The 18,317-nt window shown below is 32.2% G+C and overlaps 1 protein-coding gene across 8 annotated transcripts; it reads right to left on the reverse strand.

Moving 5' to 3' along the window:
- Positions 1-107: 107 nt before the first annotated feature.
- ari-1 (E3 ubiquitin-protein ligase ariadne-1) lies at positions 108-11,759 on the reverse strand. 8 transcript variants are annotated; one of them, XM_011070594.2, is made up of 8 exons: positions 10,437-11,759; positions 6,028-6,396; positions 4,438-4,617; positions 4,296-4,358; positions 3,998-4,213; positions 3,369-3,926; positions 1,933-2,159; positions 108-1,834 (listed from the first exon to the last, which is right to left on the reverse strand). In XM_011070594.2, exons 2-8 carry the CDS (start codon positions 6,235-6,237, stop codon positions 1,753-1,755), a joined length of 1,536 nt encoding a protein of 511 aa, XP_011068896.1. In that variant the 5' UTR covers positions 6,238-6,396; positions 10,437-11,759; the 3' UTR covers positions 108-1,752. The 8 variants fall into 8 exon arrangements, with proteins under 8 accessions (XP_011068896.1, XP_011068892.1, XP_087262894.1 ...); XM_011070590.2 differs by having other exon boundaries at positions 10,369-11,759; XM_087406768.1 differs by lacking the exon at positions 10,437-11,759 and adding an exon at positions 9,988-10,176.
- Between the last annotated feature and the right edge of the window lie 6,558 nt (positions 11,760-18,317).

Below are 18,317 nucleotides of genomic sequence, written 5' to 3' on the forward strand. Positions count from 1 at the left end.
TTGATAGTTTGACAGCTAAACGTTTTAATTTCATATATGCCACACATTTTTTTTCATGAATACGAAGACTTGGCCTAGAAGTTCAAGTTTGGGTTATATACAAGAAATTTTGAACATTTACGAGTTTTATTTTTTTATACAGGATAAAGTTCTTCAATACGCTGTCGTAGTTTACTGAATTGAATGAATACAGATTACAAAATCACAAACTAGAGGGAAAATTCTGGCGAGTATATCTAACAATTTCCTTATATCTAGTCAAATTTTGCGACTGTACAGAAAACAACTGCATTTCAACTTTTACTTCAGATCCTAATGTGCATAATAGTAAGAATCAACAATTTTGGTTCAATAAATCTTCAAAATTAGATATCTATTTTACTATTATTGATATTACTATGTTTAAGTATTATGCATTTGTGTGTGGATATATATACTATATTAACTGTACAAACGGAAAACTCATTTCGTCTGCCACTTATATTGACAATTATAAGTAATTATCTTATTGTAGTTAACCTTCAATTAGTTAGCTAAACATATCGTCAGCGTTATACATGTAGATAGCAATCAGATTAAATAAAAAAAGGAACACTGATCTAATAAAATAACAATACAAAACACGATAATAAAGATATTTCTAATTAAATTGGAAAATGACTAAATAAAATTTATGTAGATCTTAATTATATACTTATATCACATACGCATATGTATGAAGTATTAAAAATCGGGACACAATGCAAGATAAAAAATTTACAATATATATAAAATATTAATTTACAAAAAGAAAAAGTAGTAACAGTATTTTCTTGCAAGTCGATAATTGTAGTGTTCTACTTTTACATGCAGAGATGGAATATGGTACATGTGAAAGATATCACAAACTTGGCCCCCTTTAATCTGCACAATGTCAATATGAATATAATTAATTGATATTGTAAATAATTTATTTGTAAAAAAAATAAAATATATACAGAAAAAAAGGCAGAATCTTTATAATGGAATCTTGATAATGAAACATATTCTGTATTTAAGCATCTTTTATGAAAATAATATACAAGCAAGAATGAGAAGAGCTATCAAACATGAATACATAGAACTGACGATATGCATATAGATAATTTAGTGTTTTTAAACATTGGCAGTTGTAGCCTGGACGTATTGTGGTCCAAAATAGAATAAAACAGTTGGGATAATTTATTTGAATTGTATCTAACTTATTTTAAACAGTTATTCTTAAAATATTAAGGGAGGAAGAAAATAAGTTTTCAGGATTCAAAAGCTTTCAATTCGCCTAACATCAATAAAATATGCTAAATAAAATAGTAAATTTTTAGCGAAGTCACGTTTACATCGCAATATGCTATATTGCGAATAATGACACACGTTCGTCTTAATGAATATAACTTTTCTTAAGATTTCCTAAAACAATGGGACATTTTTATCAAGAATCAATAATCTACAATGATGTACAATACACAGCAAGCGCAAATCAAAATATTGTCCAATCAACTTGTTTGTGATCGGATTGAATTTTAATAATTTGAGTTCAATATTAATCATAAACGACATTATAGGTGTTGTGCCACAGAGCATATTATGTATAAAGTGCATACAACACGTTCATCACTTTGTGACATGCTCCATTTTTGTCTCTTGTTAACTCTTTCTTGGTTTATCACAGTTGGGGCAGAGGTGGGAAGGAAGAGGACTCGTATCACCCCAAAAAATGAAACTAGCAAGAATCCTCTATTCCTTGTAATCCCACCATTCTTTCTCATACCCTTCGTGGACATGTTCTAAAAGCACTTTTCTTCGGCTATCGCAGTATCTTTAAAAGCACACACACACACACACGAATATAATATTATTTTGACAAGAATATAAACAAAATATCTCATTTTTTTAAGAATAATGCATAATCCTTACCTATATTTATCTTGAACCTTTTGTTTAATATCTGCAAGATTTTCGCTCGTGATATCCCTTTCAAGATATTCAGAGAGGCACTCTGTGGCACTCTCCAGATCTTTTTGGTTATCTTCAAAAATCACAGATTGATTGTTCTTTTTCACATAATATGCGAAAACATAAGTGTACATGAGAGTCTGTCTACAGGAACACAAAATATCAACTGCCTTTTTTAAAAATTGTACCTGAAAAGAGAGTAATTTGATATATTACAAAATAATGTTGACAAATATGTATGTACAGTGGCTACCAAAAGTTTTCGATCAACAATAATTATTAAGAATTTTTGTTAATGTTTTTTAGTTTATAATTCTTAATAAATAATTCTTGTTATAATCAATTTAAGAATACAATATTTTAAATATTAGAATATGGTAAGCTTTGGTGATACAAGTCAACACAGCTATTATTCTGTCTTTATTATTCATGAAAGATAGGACTGCATCATGGAACAATATTTGTCGACTTGTGTCACTAAAGCAGAAAGCATCCTATATCATTAAAAAAATACCAATATATTAAATCTTTATTTGTAAAGATTTATTATCTAAGCAATGCGATAAAATTAGTCATTAGAAACTTTTATTAATCATTGTATATGTAAATATTATTCCATTCTTATTATTGTTTATACACACTCGCCTTTCAATGCATAACTTTCTATACATATTGGTTATTGCAAAGAATATTGTTAAGGCCTCGGTGATCTAAAGGTTTAGGGCCCCTTTCATCAACTTTTGGTTAGGTTAGGTAAATTAATTTAGTTGTAAATTAATTTACGACTCGCAGAAGTGCCAACAGCAATTTAATGTACCAAAAGTCTCCTCTTCCTTCCTCTTCTGAGACTGTGTTTAGTTATCACGTTGATAATCGTGATGATTGAGTTAATCATCAATTAGCATTAATCGGAGTTAGCGAAAGAGGCCCTTAGAACGCTCGCACGGAATGCTAGAGATCCGGGTTCGACTTTCGACATAATATTGTTCGTAATGAGTTCTTTATAGATTTTAAAATGTATGTAATTAAATTTGGAGAGATTAATATAATATTTCAAATAAATTATATGTTGAAAGTTCAATAAGTAGTATAGTAATGATGCGCAATCATATTTCTAAGATAAATTCATTTAAAGAATACGTATGTATTAGTTTAATATCTAACTTTGATCGTCAAATGACCTTTCTCGTATTTAAGTAATATATTCACATAAACGATCTTTCCAATCTTATTATTGTATAATATATATAAAATATATTTAGAGATGCACTGGACTTTTACATAAAATTACCGGATATCCGGTGCATCCCTAAAATATATATAAATAATAATGGTACATAAATTTAATTCAACTAACTTAAAATCAATTATTTATTATTATATTATTATAATTATACCTCAATCCACGACATGTTATGCTGCTGCATTTCTTCCATCTTCTCTTTTACACTAGCGTACAATTTACTTTCAAACTTTAGTGATTGCATATGATTCATATATCTATTGCAATAAAATAAATATCTCTGTAAAGCTGATCTGGATTTTTCTTGCGCATCCCTGGCTACTTTAGCTTCCTCTTCATCGTAACGGTTGCAATTATACCAGCTAGAACCATGCGGTTCCCAAGGTCCAAGACATACCCAACAAAATTCAGTTTTACAATTTTGATTTTTGCAAACCATATGATTACATCCGCCATCTTTTTCGATAGTAACATTACACTTGGGACACTCCTTTGTGTTAGCAGCGATCCAATTTGATGTTTCAGAATCATCATCGCACTTTTTGATCCACTTGCGGAGTAAATGACACTTTACAGGATCGTGCCAGTTTTCGCCACAGTGGAAACAGAAGATATGTCCACATTTGCAAGTAACTGGTCTCGCTTCTACATACTGCACCTTAATGGCATTATTACAATCGGGAGAAGGGCACCATCTCAGTAACCTATTGCACTGCAAAGAAGAGAGATGTGTGAAATGTTAATAACATCCAATAAATTTAATTACATTCGTCAAATATTTACTTCAACAAAGCTATTGGTGATTAAATGTTGATATTTTAATTTAACTTTGGAATCTTTGACAAGTCGCATAACACTGGCATCGTCGACTAAAATGTCACACGCGTGAGCAGCACATGCTATTGTTTGTCCAACTCCTTCTTCCATGATCTTAGTTGTCAAGTATTCACCCCAACAACCGGTACAAAAACGATGACCACATTCCAGACCAGTCATCATCTAATGGTTTTTATAATATATATTTTTTTAAGCATATTTTATTTTATTACTATTTTTTAAACAGTTGATAAAATAGACTTACTGAGGATGGCAAGATCATGAAGCAGATGCCACATTCCTCCGTTCCGTTTGTCGGTCTTTTAGGCTGTATTACATAGGTAAAGCATAATTTTTGCAGTGACTCATCGATAACAAAATATAATTGAAATAAACTATACACGTACATTTACTAACGAACTTTGGGAGGATCGGCTCCTGCTTATTAAAGGACCCTTCCTAAACGGATTAATGACGCGTGCCTCGGCAAACAACTTTTCCTGATCACCGTCGTAAAACCGTTCCATCAATTTTTCTTTATCCCATTTAAAGTGATTTAATAAAATACGTGTGGTAGTAGCTGGTATCTACAAATCAACACATACAGGTAAATAGATATAATGTTGTCTATCTATAACTTATTTCGAGAAAAAAAAAGACCTAAAACATAATTAAAAAACACAAGTAATGGAAACAGGGGAAAAAAACAGATTTCAATCTATCAAAAATCATGTATTCTGATATACAGGGTTTCTGGAATTTCCTATTATTTCCTATTACCTGTGTTTTTCAATTGTATCTCACTAAAGATCGATTGTGTATCTTAAAATTAGATGAAAAGTTACAAAAGTTACAAAAGTTAAAGTATTAATTCAGTAGAATATTTATAATTTCATTGGACAATATTTTGTAATTTTTATCTCATTTCAAGATGTAATTGATCTCCTGATTCTACATTGCAAGTTGATCGCAAGCTTGCTTTCCAATAGCCATTCTAAAACATTAATTTAAAAATTATTTAATTAATTAATACTTCAGATTGATCGTTGTCAATAAGCTTGCAATTAATTTACAATTAACCTTCCTATGATAAATTTTTAAGATATCCACAAAAGTAGGATTGAATCTGACTCAATGCTCTTGTTCTAATCAACAAAATGGGTAAAAAGTAAATAATATTAGGTGTTGGAATTAATTCGTAGCGTTTTACAAGTGATGGGAAGTACTTTCATTAATGTATTTTTTAATGCTCATGTGAAATAAATAACATTCTTTCATTAAAAAACGCTACGAATTAATTCCAACACCTAATATATACCATGAAACTTCTCTTTCTTTTAAACAATACATAAGTTCTATAATTAAGCGAAGATACTATAGGATCCTCAGTACTATAATGTAGAATCAGGGTCACTTCGTCGCTGCAGGTAGATATTACATTTGTCGTACGACAAAACATTTTAAGCCTATTGATTGGCTGTAAGAAAGAAAAGTTGTCGGATCTTTCTATTCTTTAGTCAATCAATAAATTTAAAATCTTTATCGTACAAACGTAATATCAGACAAATGTAATAGCCTATATTAGACTCCTAAAACTTTCCATTTCACTTGTGTAAACATATTTTGATCCGTTTTGGATCCTTCTCAGTATAAGTAATACACAAACTATAATAATTACAATTATGTCATTTACATAAATGGTTAGAATATATATTTTCTAGCGAATTCTTTTGCATCAAAAATATATTCATCTGACCATTTATGTAAATATAATTACACACTGTAATTGTAATTATTAAAGATTGCGAATTATTTATACCGAGGAGGATCCAAAACACAGATCGAAACGTTTATATGTATTATATACACCTTTAAATAAAATAAGAAATTGTATTCTTACACTCCGTGCTGATTCACTTTATACATTCAATTGATTTATTCACTAGGACCTGAATTGGAATTTTTACTGTAATTTATCCTTAAATTATGAAGCTTACTTCGACAACAGTGTTGACTTCCTTTATGGAGTCAACCATGTGCTGTACAATTTCTTCTGTGGAAAGTACTTCAAAGGGATACTCGTCGACATCGGTAGCTCGCTCCCGTGGATTACCAGACTCTATTTCCATAGCAAAATCAACGTCATCGCCGCTGGACTCGTTGCCGGAGTCAACATCATCATAAAGCGTTTCCTCCTCCGAATCCATTGTTTCAATTAGCGCGCTTTTAGAGTCTTCTGCACTGATCCTTTCTTTTATCCTCTTTCTCGAGCAAAATAAACTATCGAATCGTTCCTAAAGACGTAGCATCGACTGCAAGAAGCTCCCAAGGAAGTCGTGCTGCGTTGATCCAATCAATGTTCCGTCCTAAATACGATATAAACGTAATCACTTTAGGAAGAAGAAATTTAAATTTAAATGTTAATACGACGTAGAATGTCAATGATCGCGGCGGGGATTTACATTTTTACGTGTATTCGATGGAATTTAGAAATACTACGGGATCGATCATATTTGACGAATGCGAAGGGAGAGTGAAGAACGACAGAAAGGCGCGCGTAATTCCGCGTGAGATTCCGAGGATTCAGACGCACCTGCCGCGAGGAAATGACTTATGTCTCCGTACGTGACATCATTGTTCCCTGACGCTACCCGAAACAGCATCCGGAGTGGCTGTCTTTATAGGTGCGCGCGCGTGATCGTCGACGCGTCGTGGGATCAACTATGACGCGTACACGTCCGAATCCTCTCAGCGCGGCGCGGGATGATCAACGGATTTTTACCCGACGTGTTTCCGTTACGGAGAGAGAGAAAAGGGAACAAAGTCAGCTACCAAAACATCCGAGATGAACTCCGGCAGCGGATGCGCCAGCAGCTAATCTCACGGCGAAGCGAAAACGTTCGCGCTCGGTTGGCCGATTGCTACACTTCACGTCGTACAGCAGACACTCATGATGGAAGAAACACTATACGGACGATGTGACTGACGGCCAAGCGGGCGGACGGACGAACGTACAACGTACCGCACATGCACATACACTTGCAAGAGTGATGTTTTCGGCACTATCAAGCCTCAGCTTCGGCGCGAAAATTGCAGGTCACGAGGCCGCGCGCCTAAATGCGGACGCGCCTCCGCAAGCTGTCGGAGGCGTCTACTTTGAGTTCGATACTGCATGCCCTGATATAAATATACGTGCGAAGGACGAGCCCGCGTGCGTATACGAGTGATACGCGCGGCGCGTATGCTGCAACTCCGATTCGCTAATTAGCACACGCGCGCGTTTATAATAAGGCGCGACACGTTAGTTCAAGGGCAATATCGATCGCGCGCGTGAGGAGGGACACTCGAAGACTCTTCGGACTCTCGGTGAGACTCTAACTCTGACTGGCGAGCATTCTGTCCCGTATCCCGCCGCGAACGGATCTGGATGAAATTTCATATGCTGTCAGAATATATCGCTCTTGACTGTATTGTAGTATTTATATTGGAGCTAAACTGCGTTCGGTTTGAGCGCTCACGCACTGTAAGCCTCGTTTCTTCCGAGTCAATTTTAAGCAGAATCATAAAGTTCGTGATATGTTCTCGTAAGACTTGTCAGAACTTATATAAGGGTTTATAATTTTATACAATATCTTTACAGTTTCTAACTAGTTATAAGTTTTTTATATGAGAAATAGATGTTTACTGAATGATCGTACGTCTTGCAGTTGAATTCAGTATCGTTATATTATCATTGTGCAGATATTATAGTATAAGATATTATAATATATAATATCTGATAAATATGATAAAAAGCTGCACACCAACAATAAAGGCTGTGTCCCAAATTTACTGCCAGTACTGAAAATCTATAATGCATGTGACGTAAACTATAGATTTTTAGTACTTTAGCAGTAAATTTTGGAACATAGCCATAACAACACTAAACTGTCATTAAGGGTATATCCACATAAACTTGCATAGCTGCATAAACATATGCATAAAAAAATTATCCAATCGCCTTTCTCTTACAAAGTTGCACGTAAAATGTGATCGGATAATTTTCTTTATGCATATGTTTATGTGGCTATACAAGTTATGTGGATATAGCCTAAGAGTCAAAATTGGAGCACTGGATAAATTTCTGATAGCTAATTTTTTCACCTCTAGATAAGTTGCTGATAATTTTATCCATGAGATATCTTTCAGATGTCTTCCAGATATCTTTCAAATATCTTATTTATCTATTATTTAAGAAATTTTTCATAAAGTTATCTAGAGATAAAGAAATTGGTCATAAAGAAATCACCATACACAGAACTATCCTCATCACTTATTACTTGTGGAAGAAAGGTAGAAGCTTAGACTGTGTTCTGATTCACGCTACCAGTACTGAAATTTATAATTCAATGATCTACAATGAGATTTTAAGATGGAAAACTAAACAATAAGACTATGCGCACAATAGAAGGAATAAGAAATTAGGAATAAAGAATAAATGACCTATCAGAAACCGTGTATTTCGATGTATCCGATTTCTGATAGGTTAAAATTGTTTATTCTTTATTCCTAATTCTTTATTCCTGTTATTGTGCGCAGGGCCTAAGAATCTAATTAGATCCTATATGTGACAACCAATAAGAAACAAAGGCCCATAATAATCGAAGTTGGCTAGTCTTTAATGCTTCAATAATTTCATGTGAATTTTTGTATATACTATATATGTGCATACATATATATTATTTGTAGTCATTTGAACTACGCGCCGAATTAAAAGTTTGAAAAATATTAAATCGGCGCATAGTTCAAATGACTACAAATATAGTATATATGTATGTTCATACGTACATATATAGTATATATAAATTCACATGGAATTATTTAAGCATCAAAGATCCAATCGTTATGGATCTTTATTTCCTATTGATTGTATATAAAACTTAGACTTTAAGTTTTGAGAAAGAAATTGACTAATCACAGTGGAATATGAAAATAATCGACGATTAGCCAATTTTTTATTGCTTAAAGGCTATGGCACACAAAAAACTTAAGCAGTAAGCAAATTGGTCACACAATCACAACAAAGGCAATAACATAATTGCAAATTCAAAATGTTAATTTGCTTACTGCTTCAATTTTTGGTATGTCATAGAATGCTTTCCAACAAGAAACAGAGATGACACAATGGTTACTTCCATTTAGTCACATAAGTCGACACAAATGTCATTCTTTCTTTCTTTGCATTCTATGAGTAACAAAGACAGAATGATATTTGTGTCGACTTGCGTTATTAAATGGAAGACACCCAATGTTCCGTTTTGCGCTTATAATGCTGTAAGCATCATTTGTCCTTGTTTAATATTTGATAGATACAAGAATGAACTGGGGCTTACAGCGTGTGAGCATGAAAATGGAACACATTAATAATGTACATGTATACACAATGAATCATTACATCCTTATTGTTTATCAATGCTAAACAAAGATGAAGTGATCATTGTGTTACACTGTGGGTGCTTTCTATTCACACAATTTTTTACAAGCATCATTCCTTTTTTGCGTGAATAACAAAGAACGACATTTATCAACCTGTATCAACTTATGTCACCAAATAGAAAGCATCTTGCAGGAAAGCGCCCTAAGACTATTAAGAATAGTCTTAAAGCTTAAAACTTAAGATTACTCATTGTAGACACTGCTTTACGTATAATACAATCTTATACTGCAGTTCAGTACTGGCATTATAATATATACATATCAGAACACAACTTTACAACGCGCGAGCGCCCAAACCGAACACAGTCAAGATGATAAACAAACCGAAGACACGTACGATTAATGTTACGTTGCCTACTTGTCCACCTTCGTCGTCAAACCTGCGTTATATTTGTGTACAACACGATTTTTGTCAAGGAGGCGACAATTTTCCAGCACGTCGGTGGACGCGTGAATTCTTTGGAGATCTCCGTTGTACTCACGAATTATTACCGTCACACGAGTCAAAGTCTTTAACGAGGTCGCGTCGCGTGCAGGTGTTTATCCTCATCCATCGCATGTACAAGTACCGCGTTGTTGCGAGCGACAACGCACAAAGAGGATTCGTAAGTCCGCCGATGGTCCGCGATCACGAAGAACCATTTGCCATGAAAGGAACCGAAAGCAATCGAAGGAGAGACTGAGACCATTGAGAAATAGCCAGAGACGAAGAGAGAGGGAGAAAAAGCCTCGACGGGTCTATAGCCCGAATGCTACAGCCACGTTCATGACAACGCGCGACATTGGATTCTTTGACGATCAAATGACGAGCGTGCCATCGTTTTCTATCGTCGTTGTCGTTTAATGATATGAAGTCACGATACCGTGATCACGGAGTTGAGAAATCACACCAGGAATTTCACAGGACTATCCTGCGGATGATATACACGACCTGTATCCAGCACGCGAACAAATCGACGAACGATCATGAACTGTCCGGAACTATCTCTAAAAAAGAGCTGCCGGATTGCAGACGAAACTGTCATGCTGACAGCACGTGGTGGGGATTGTAGAGAGTAGTGGGATACGTCGACAAGTGCTAACAATACACATTATGAAGTGATAAAGAAGTTTGGAGACAAATAATATTTCCCACTGAAAAAACTAGTGCAATACATTGGTTCACACTGACAATTAGTGCAATTGAATACAAATCAATTCACATATTTTCAGTATTAACCTTTTTATGATAATGAGAGTCAAATCTCGCAGGCTTCGTCTATTTTTATCACGGTACAGAGTTGTGCCGTAAATTTTCAGATTATGTCTACACGGATTATTTACGTGAAATTTATATGATATTTACATTGTCTTTTGTCACGTAAACAATATAGATTATGTAAGATAACTGTCCCAATTACTGTGCCTGTCTTTATTAATATGCTTTTGTATTTCGATAAGTCATAAAGAAAACTAGCACAAATAAATAAGAAAAAATATTTTTTTTTGTTAAGTTAAATTGTTAATGCATACGATACCGAAGATAATATTTTATTTTTTGAGTATTAAAGTATTTTTAATGTTTTTCGAAAGATAAGAGGAATTTATGTGAATCCAGTAATACGTACCGCAAGATTTTAAGCTTGTCCCTATTAATATGTCCTATATTGGAGCTGAGAACGTTGTGTTATGAGTGTATTTTGAAATAAATATAATTGAAATAATTATTTATGTAATATATTAACAAACAATTAGCTTAAATTTATTACCTTTAGCTTAAATTTATTACTGTTTTAGTATAATATATTATACTATATATCAAAATGAGTCAAATGTGGATAGGCACACAAATTAGGGGCGCATTAATAGGGCCATCGCCGCTTAGAGGACTTATTAATAGGGACAAAAACATGTTTTCTATTTGTGTCAAAAGCATTATAAAGAACTAACATTTTTTTAAATTAAAGAAATATTATAAGAAAAAGAAATAGTTGAAAAACCGATATTGATTACAAGCAGATAAAAGCTATAATATTTAATAATTAATTCAGTAATAAGCAAATTGGCTAAAGAGCATATTAATAGGGACAGTTATCTTAGACTATATTATAAAATACATTACTAACATGTTTTATACAATATAAAAGAATTAAAAATTAAATTATAAAATAGTCTTTACCCACAAAACAGACTTATCCAAAATATGTCTAAGGATAAGCTACAAAAATATACGGCATCTTCAGGATATGATGTATTTTGAATGTTTTAGCTATGTGGGCACACATACACATTCTCATTATAAATATAAATTGTATAAGTATTATGTAAGTAAAATTATATAAATATAATTTACATTATGTAAGTATTAAATGCAAAGTATTTCAATTATGTAAGTATTAAATCCATAAATTATGTGGACTCTAACTTTTTAGGAAATGTTTGTAAATTATCAAAATTCTAAGGATTTTATACATATACATATATATAAATTAAGGAAAGTATAAAAACTTATGCTTTTGTTGCTGCAATACATAATATTGCATAATGTACATAATATTTATTTTTTTTTCTTTATTAAAATAAAATTCAGTTCATTAAATTCATTATTTATTTTTCATGGCATATTCGAGACAACGAGTTGTATTCAAAAATTTAAGGGAGGAAATCCAATTAGAATCTTCAAAAAATTGAATTTTTTTGCATAAAATGTTAATTTTACATTGTAAGAATATGTTCTCAAAGTTTTAAAACAAAATTCGCAACTGTTCGGAAGTTATAGCCTCTGAACGCAACAAATATCTTGAGCAGCGTCGAGACTCTAATAGCGCGCAGCAGGTATACGCACTTGCCCGGGGTGAAGACCTTTCAGTGTCCCTTCGTTTAAAATCCTACCATTATTTCAGAATATTCGGATCTTTTATATGTTTCTATTGTATACGTTTTAGTTGAGACCGTTGCTCGCATTGAGCAGTAACTGTTCTCAGTTTAGCTCCGAAATTCGGCCTGTACAGAACGATAGTGCATATTCAAAATGTTCTATCCAAAAGATATATACATAAAACAAACATCGAAGCCACAAAGAAAGTTCTATGATAATCAGTTTTCAAATAAAAAGAGCGAAAATGAAGAAGGATATAAAAATGCGAGTGCAAGAAAACTCTCCAACGTTAGTATTCATTGGAATCCATTGCATGGCTATCGTTTGATCAAAATATTCACCGTTTTTACAGCCTTGACAGAGGCTCCTTGTTTGTCGTAAATGTAAACAGAATGTGAAATTTGAAGAACCTGGGAATCGAGGCCTCGGTTTCAAGATAGTGAAAATTTAGTGATAATGAAAGTTTCAATTCTACGATTTGGCGTTTAGCTCCTAAGTATCTTAATTCTGGGCTGAAAATAGTTGAAATTGCATCCTACATCGCTGCTGGAATCTTCAACAAAGAATATTCTTCCATTCTATAATTTATGATGAAGTTATAAATAATTATTGGGAGTCAGACCAAGAACTAGGCTAAGAACGTCGACGAACATCGGATATCTCGACAAGAGCGGCGCAGCTCTTTATACTCTAAAGAAGCTCGAAAGGCCCGAAAAAAACAATTATTGGAACAGAACGAATTTTATAAGGAAGCAGAAGAACTGTTGTATGGCGCTGGAATTGCTGATTAAATTATAGATCACGCATTTTTTACTTGTCGAAACTTTAAACGCGTTTTTCTCAAAACTGCATTTTTCTGCATTGCTGGAACTCTAATTTAAAAACTATTCAACCGATCACACTGAAATTTTGTACACAACTTCGTGACATCAGTACAATGTTGGTGAACCTAAATGTTTGTGAAAATTATACAAAATTACTTATTTATTGCAAAAATTGTGAAAAAAAGTCAAAAAATGGAAATTTATTTTTAAAAGCGTTTTACTTTCAAAATTTTTGATTTTTGATTTTTTTAGGTTTCAACTACGAATTATGGGTATAAATAATAAGAATTTTTTGCGCTGACTATTGTAGGATCAATATCACGGACGCCATTTGTCCAGCAGCTGAGCAACTCGCACGCGAACTTGCCAAATGGGACGCTTCATATGTCCATCACTTTGAAATATTTTTGGAAAAAAAAAATACGTATGGATAGTTCAAAACATGTATAAATAAATGTTCAAGTTTGAAAAATGTACAAGCATTTTTTTCCTTTAAAAAAATTCTTGTACATTTTTCAAACTTGAACATTTATTTATACATGTTTTGAACTATCCATACGTATTTTTTTTTAAATAAATAATTTATTTTTCCTCGTTCTAATTGGATTTCTCCCCTTAATTTCTAAATTTTAAGATTAATATAATTTTTATATTAATATAAACGTTGAGCTTTAAAATTTCATTTTTACAAATATCGCATAAAGAACTTATGTTTTATGATTTCAATACATAATTCAAATTTGTTCAATACACCGCACGATGAAAGCATCGTTAAACTAATTAATGTTTTCGAAAGAGGTTATTACGGAAAAAAATATAATGGCTGCGTTCAGCAGAGAAAGCAGCTTTGCAACTGTTGTAAAATTTAAATAGTTTATACGTTTAGATCTATAAGGAATCAAAAGCAAGAATCAATCGTATTTTACAACAGTTGCAAAGCTGCTTTCTCTGCTGAACGCAGCTATTAATTGGCTGTCGCGAGAATTTCCGCTGCGAATGATGGTGTTTTAATTGATGCGACCTGAATCACATTGGTTAATTGTCTATGTAGTCTGCATAGATGATACTTTATACAATAGTTTACGTTGTCTATACGTAAACATAAAATATTATAATTTACGCGTAGATGCACATTTTTACAGAGTTCATTCGCTGTTTAACGGAGAAAGAAATTTTATAATGTATATTATTTACTTCATTTTATATTGATTAAGACGAAGTATGAATAAAATGATACCGAGTCAGATCCAATCCTACTTTTCCGGATGTCTTGAAGATTTACCTTACCATAGGAGGGTTAATAATTGATAATTTAATTAATCTCTTTTATAAATCACTATATTATTCTTTGTTATTCATAACGCTCGAGATTTTTCATTCCCTGTAAATAATCATCACTTATTTTTTGGAAATATATTTTACCATTTTTCATATTAAGAGTGTTTGAGGCACACACTAAATATTCATGAGAAAACAAGGCAATATACAATAATATATAGAAAACAAGCCAACTAATATATATGCTAGATAACTTATAAGTCTAAGCAATTAAAAAGTTATTTTATCTTCATTAATATTGTATTCTATTTATTCACTGATCAATACAGTTTATACTACAATACAATTTATTTATGTATTTTTTTTCTATTAATTATAGTTATTAATTTCCTAACAGCACAAGACTTTCTCAGGATGATCCTGAATATCCTGGGACATACGAGATATGTTTGAGACTAAGATGAAAATTTTAGAATGTCCTTAACCCTAATAAATAAGCTCCTAAAAATGTCTTAAACATGTCCATAATATGTCCTAAACACCTTCTGAGGACGTCCTATCAAATGAGCGCTTTATCATATACATAGGAGATTGAATCGAATATAAACTGAAATTATTTTTTTTTAATTTATTGAAATATCATAAAAATACAAACATACAAAGTCATTTCTCTACATAATCTCTGGATTTAGAAATATATTTTTCCCAATGGATAGATAGTTTTTTGTCATAAAATGCTATCATAAAATGAAGGTAGTTGTAACCAACCAATCGCGCATGAACGTTTTGACAGCAACATCGTCATCAAATCTCTGTCCTCCACGTGCTTCTTTTAATGATCCAACAAATGATAATCGCAGGACGATAAATCCGGACTATTGGGAGGGTATTCCAGTGTAATCCAAAACAAATCCTTTGTTTTTTGTCGAGTTTGGGCATGGCTATATGGAGCCGGGCATTGTCGTGCAACAGAATAACGTCTCGTATTGGAAATTCGCGTCTTTTTCGATAACGCGAATTTTGTTTTATCCAAAAGTTGGAAGTAATATGTGACGTTCACAATACAACGTTCGTGGAGAAAATCGATGTACAAACCTCCTTTGAAATAAAAAAATACAGTTGTAAGAACCTTTTCAACTGAGAGCTATTTTGACTTTGACAAATGCAGATTCTTTCTTTTTTCGTCACTCTATATTGACTTGTTTAGATTCAGGGGTGCAATAGTGCACTCAAGTTTCATCACAAATAACAATCCGATGCAAAAAAGTCTTTCCTTCAGCCTGGTTGGATGTCAATAGCCATTTGCACTTCGAGACGTTGCTGTTTCTAATCTTCGATGAGTAGAGAGCCTACAATCAGAGTGACGCCATACGGATATCACTTGTGATTGGTCCACTATGTTTTAGCCATTCCCTCCAGTTTTTTAAACGCATTATTTTCTAAATTTTGAATTCATGCTAAAAAATGCTCAAAAATTGTGATAAATTAAAAAATGATAATAAATAAATATTGTATATAAAATAATAAAATTTTTACATATATTATTTTTACATATATTATTTATTATAAAATTTCATTTATTTTATACTATTACAGTATTGTACATTTTGTAATATTGCACATTACTTTATACAAAACGTTATTTATTGCACATTATTTGCGCTAGTTTATTATCCATTCTCTGTTCTTACATTTTAGAAGCAAAATGCATCTGTAATAAAAGAAATCAAAAATTCAGAAAAATATTATATATATATATATATATATATATATATATATATATATACCATTTCATAAAATATTAAATATTGTAATTATTATATTATTTGATGTAGACTCACAATGCAATAATATATAATTGAAAAGATTACGACAAAAAAAGAAAGAATTAAATTCGTAACCAATGTGATGACTATACGTATACTTAGTGCCAAGACACTACCGTGTCTTCAGATATTATGATTAATCTGCGTATATTTTATGTTACATTTTTATTTTAATATTTTAATATTTTAAATACATTATTTATAAAGAATAAATTATTTTACCTCACATACAGATGAATTTTTTGACGGTGTCCAATTTTTATATTTGCCATTTATACCTTTAACCATTTGCCATTTATATCTTTAACCAATTCATTCGACGTTCTGTGTCTTTCGGAATTATTTTCATAACATATCCTTTTTTTAATGAATTGTTACAAAATGGTATTGTACATCCAACCATATTTCTAAAATAATTTCGATAATTTTATTTTTATCAATGTATCTTAACGTATCTATGTCGTTCAATGCTGTTGCACCCTAAAATTGACAGTCTGTTGGATAGACTGAGACCATATATCTCTTTCTCTCTTGCAGAATTTCGCTAAAATATGACGTATCATCTCTCGTATGGCGCCACTCTGATTACAGGCTCTCTATCGATGAAAAGACTAGGGATCCATCTTGTAGACATTTTTCGCAACCTAAGGTCAGTAATGATTGCCTGAGTACTGCCGTAGCTTATTTCGACCTCAGAAGCAATTTCAACAACTTAATTGGTGGTCAACCTCGAGAAGACAGTTAATAATGTGAATATTCTTCTCAATCCTGCTGATTCTCGTCAATAACCTTCATATTCAATTGCTTTTTGTCCTTTTAAAAATTGTTTATGCACTTGAGTGTTGTCTCCGAATTACACCTTAAGCCTTCTCAAAATTTTGAATGGTTTTAGACCCTCTAGTTGTAAAAACTTGATAATAATAAATTGCGCAACGGACAAGGGTACCTCTTGCTCTGACAATATGATACTGACTAAAGAAGTGATAGTATGAGGTCCTCTACGGGGAAAATCTCCTTTAGACATCTCTACTTATAACGCTTAGAACCTGCACCCCTCTCTGTTCACCTCACGGCGCGTACAAAAATAATTCCGGTTTTATATTTGATTTACTTTTGTAGATCCACAGGACATAAGAATCAGAAGTTCTAAAAATGTCCGTCTATAATCCTTAGGATCTATTTTTGGATTTTTCTAATATTCTAGATCTATCTGCTAGATGGTGTTGCTTCTCGCATAATCATGATCTTTACATAACCAAGTATATATATGTAAGCTTAGACATATCATAATTATTTGTACTGCGTTTTCATATGTGCTTAGTGCAAGATATGATTGTATTTTTTTATATCAACGAAATTAATGAATATAATAATATTTTATAAAATATTTCAATCTTGCAAGTTCAGTTCTATCCGAGAAATATTCTACGATCGTCTTTAGAATGTCTTTAGGACATCTTTTAGAATCCTGCTATATGCGAAGTAATAGAATTGTTCCAAGAGTTACGGATGGATTTCTTTAGGACTTCGGATTTGGATGTCCTGTGGATATATATAGGACATAATGAGACGCTCATTTCATAGTCCATAGCACGTCCTCAGAATATCCTTACCTTAAATTAAAATAGGATGTATTACGGACGTCTATTGGATTCCCTGTACTATTAAGTTTTATTATATTAAATTTTAATGACTATACTATGACTGTGTAAATTAATTAAAATTCTTTTTCACACAACTTTTTATTGTTATTTCTTACAATAAGATATTTTTTCACACTTGACGCTCATTTTTAGCATCAAAATAGGTCACATGATAAAAATTGACGAGTATCAAGTGTTCACGTGACTTATTTTAATGCTAAAAATGAGCGTCAAGCATCAGCATAAAAAGACACCTCTAAATTTATTTTTATATGTGACCCATAAATAGTCTGGGTACTTTGAGTCGTTTCTTAAAAAAATATATTTTTATTTTTTTCCAAAAACCAATCATTATTTATCAAAATAATATTTAATGCATTTTTC

The sequence above is a fragment of the Acromyrmex echinatior genome, chromosome 6 (assembly GCF_024713525.1).
Source record: "Acromyrmex echinatior isolate Ae372 chromosome 6, ASM2471352v2, whole genome shotgun sequence".
NCBI lineage: Eukaryota > Metazoa > Arthropoda > Insecta > Hymenoptera > Formicidae > Acromyrmex > Acromyrmex echinatior.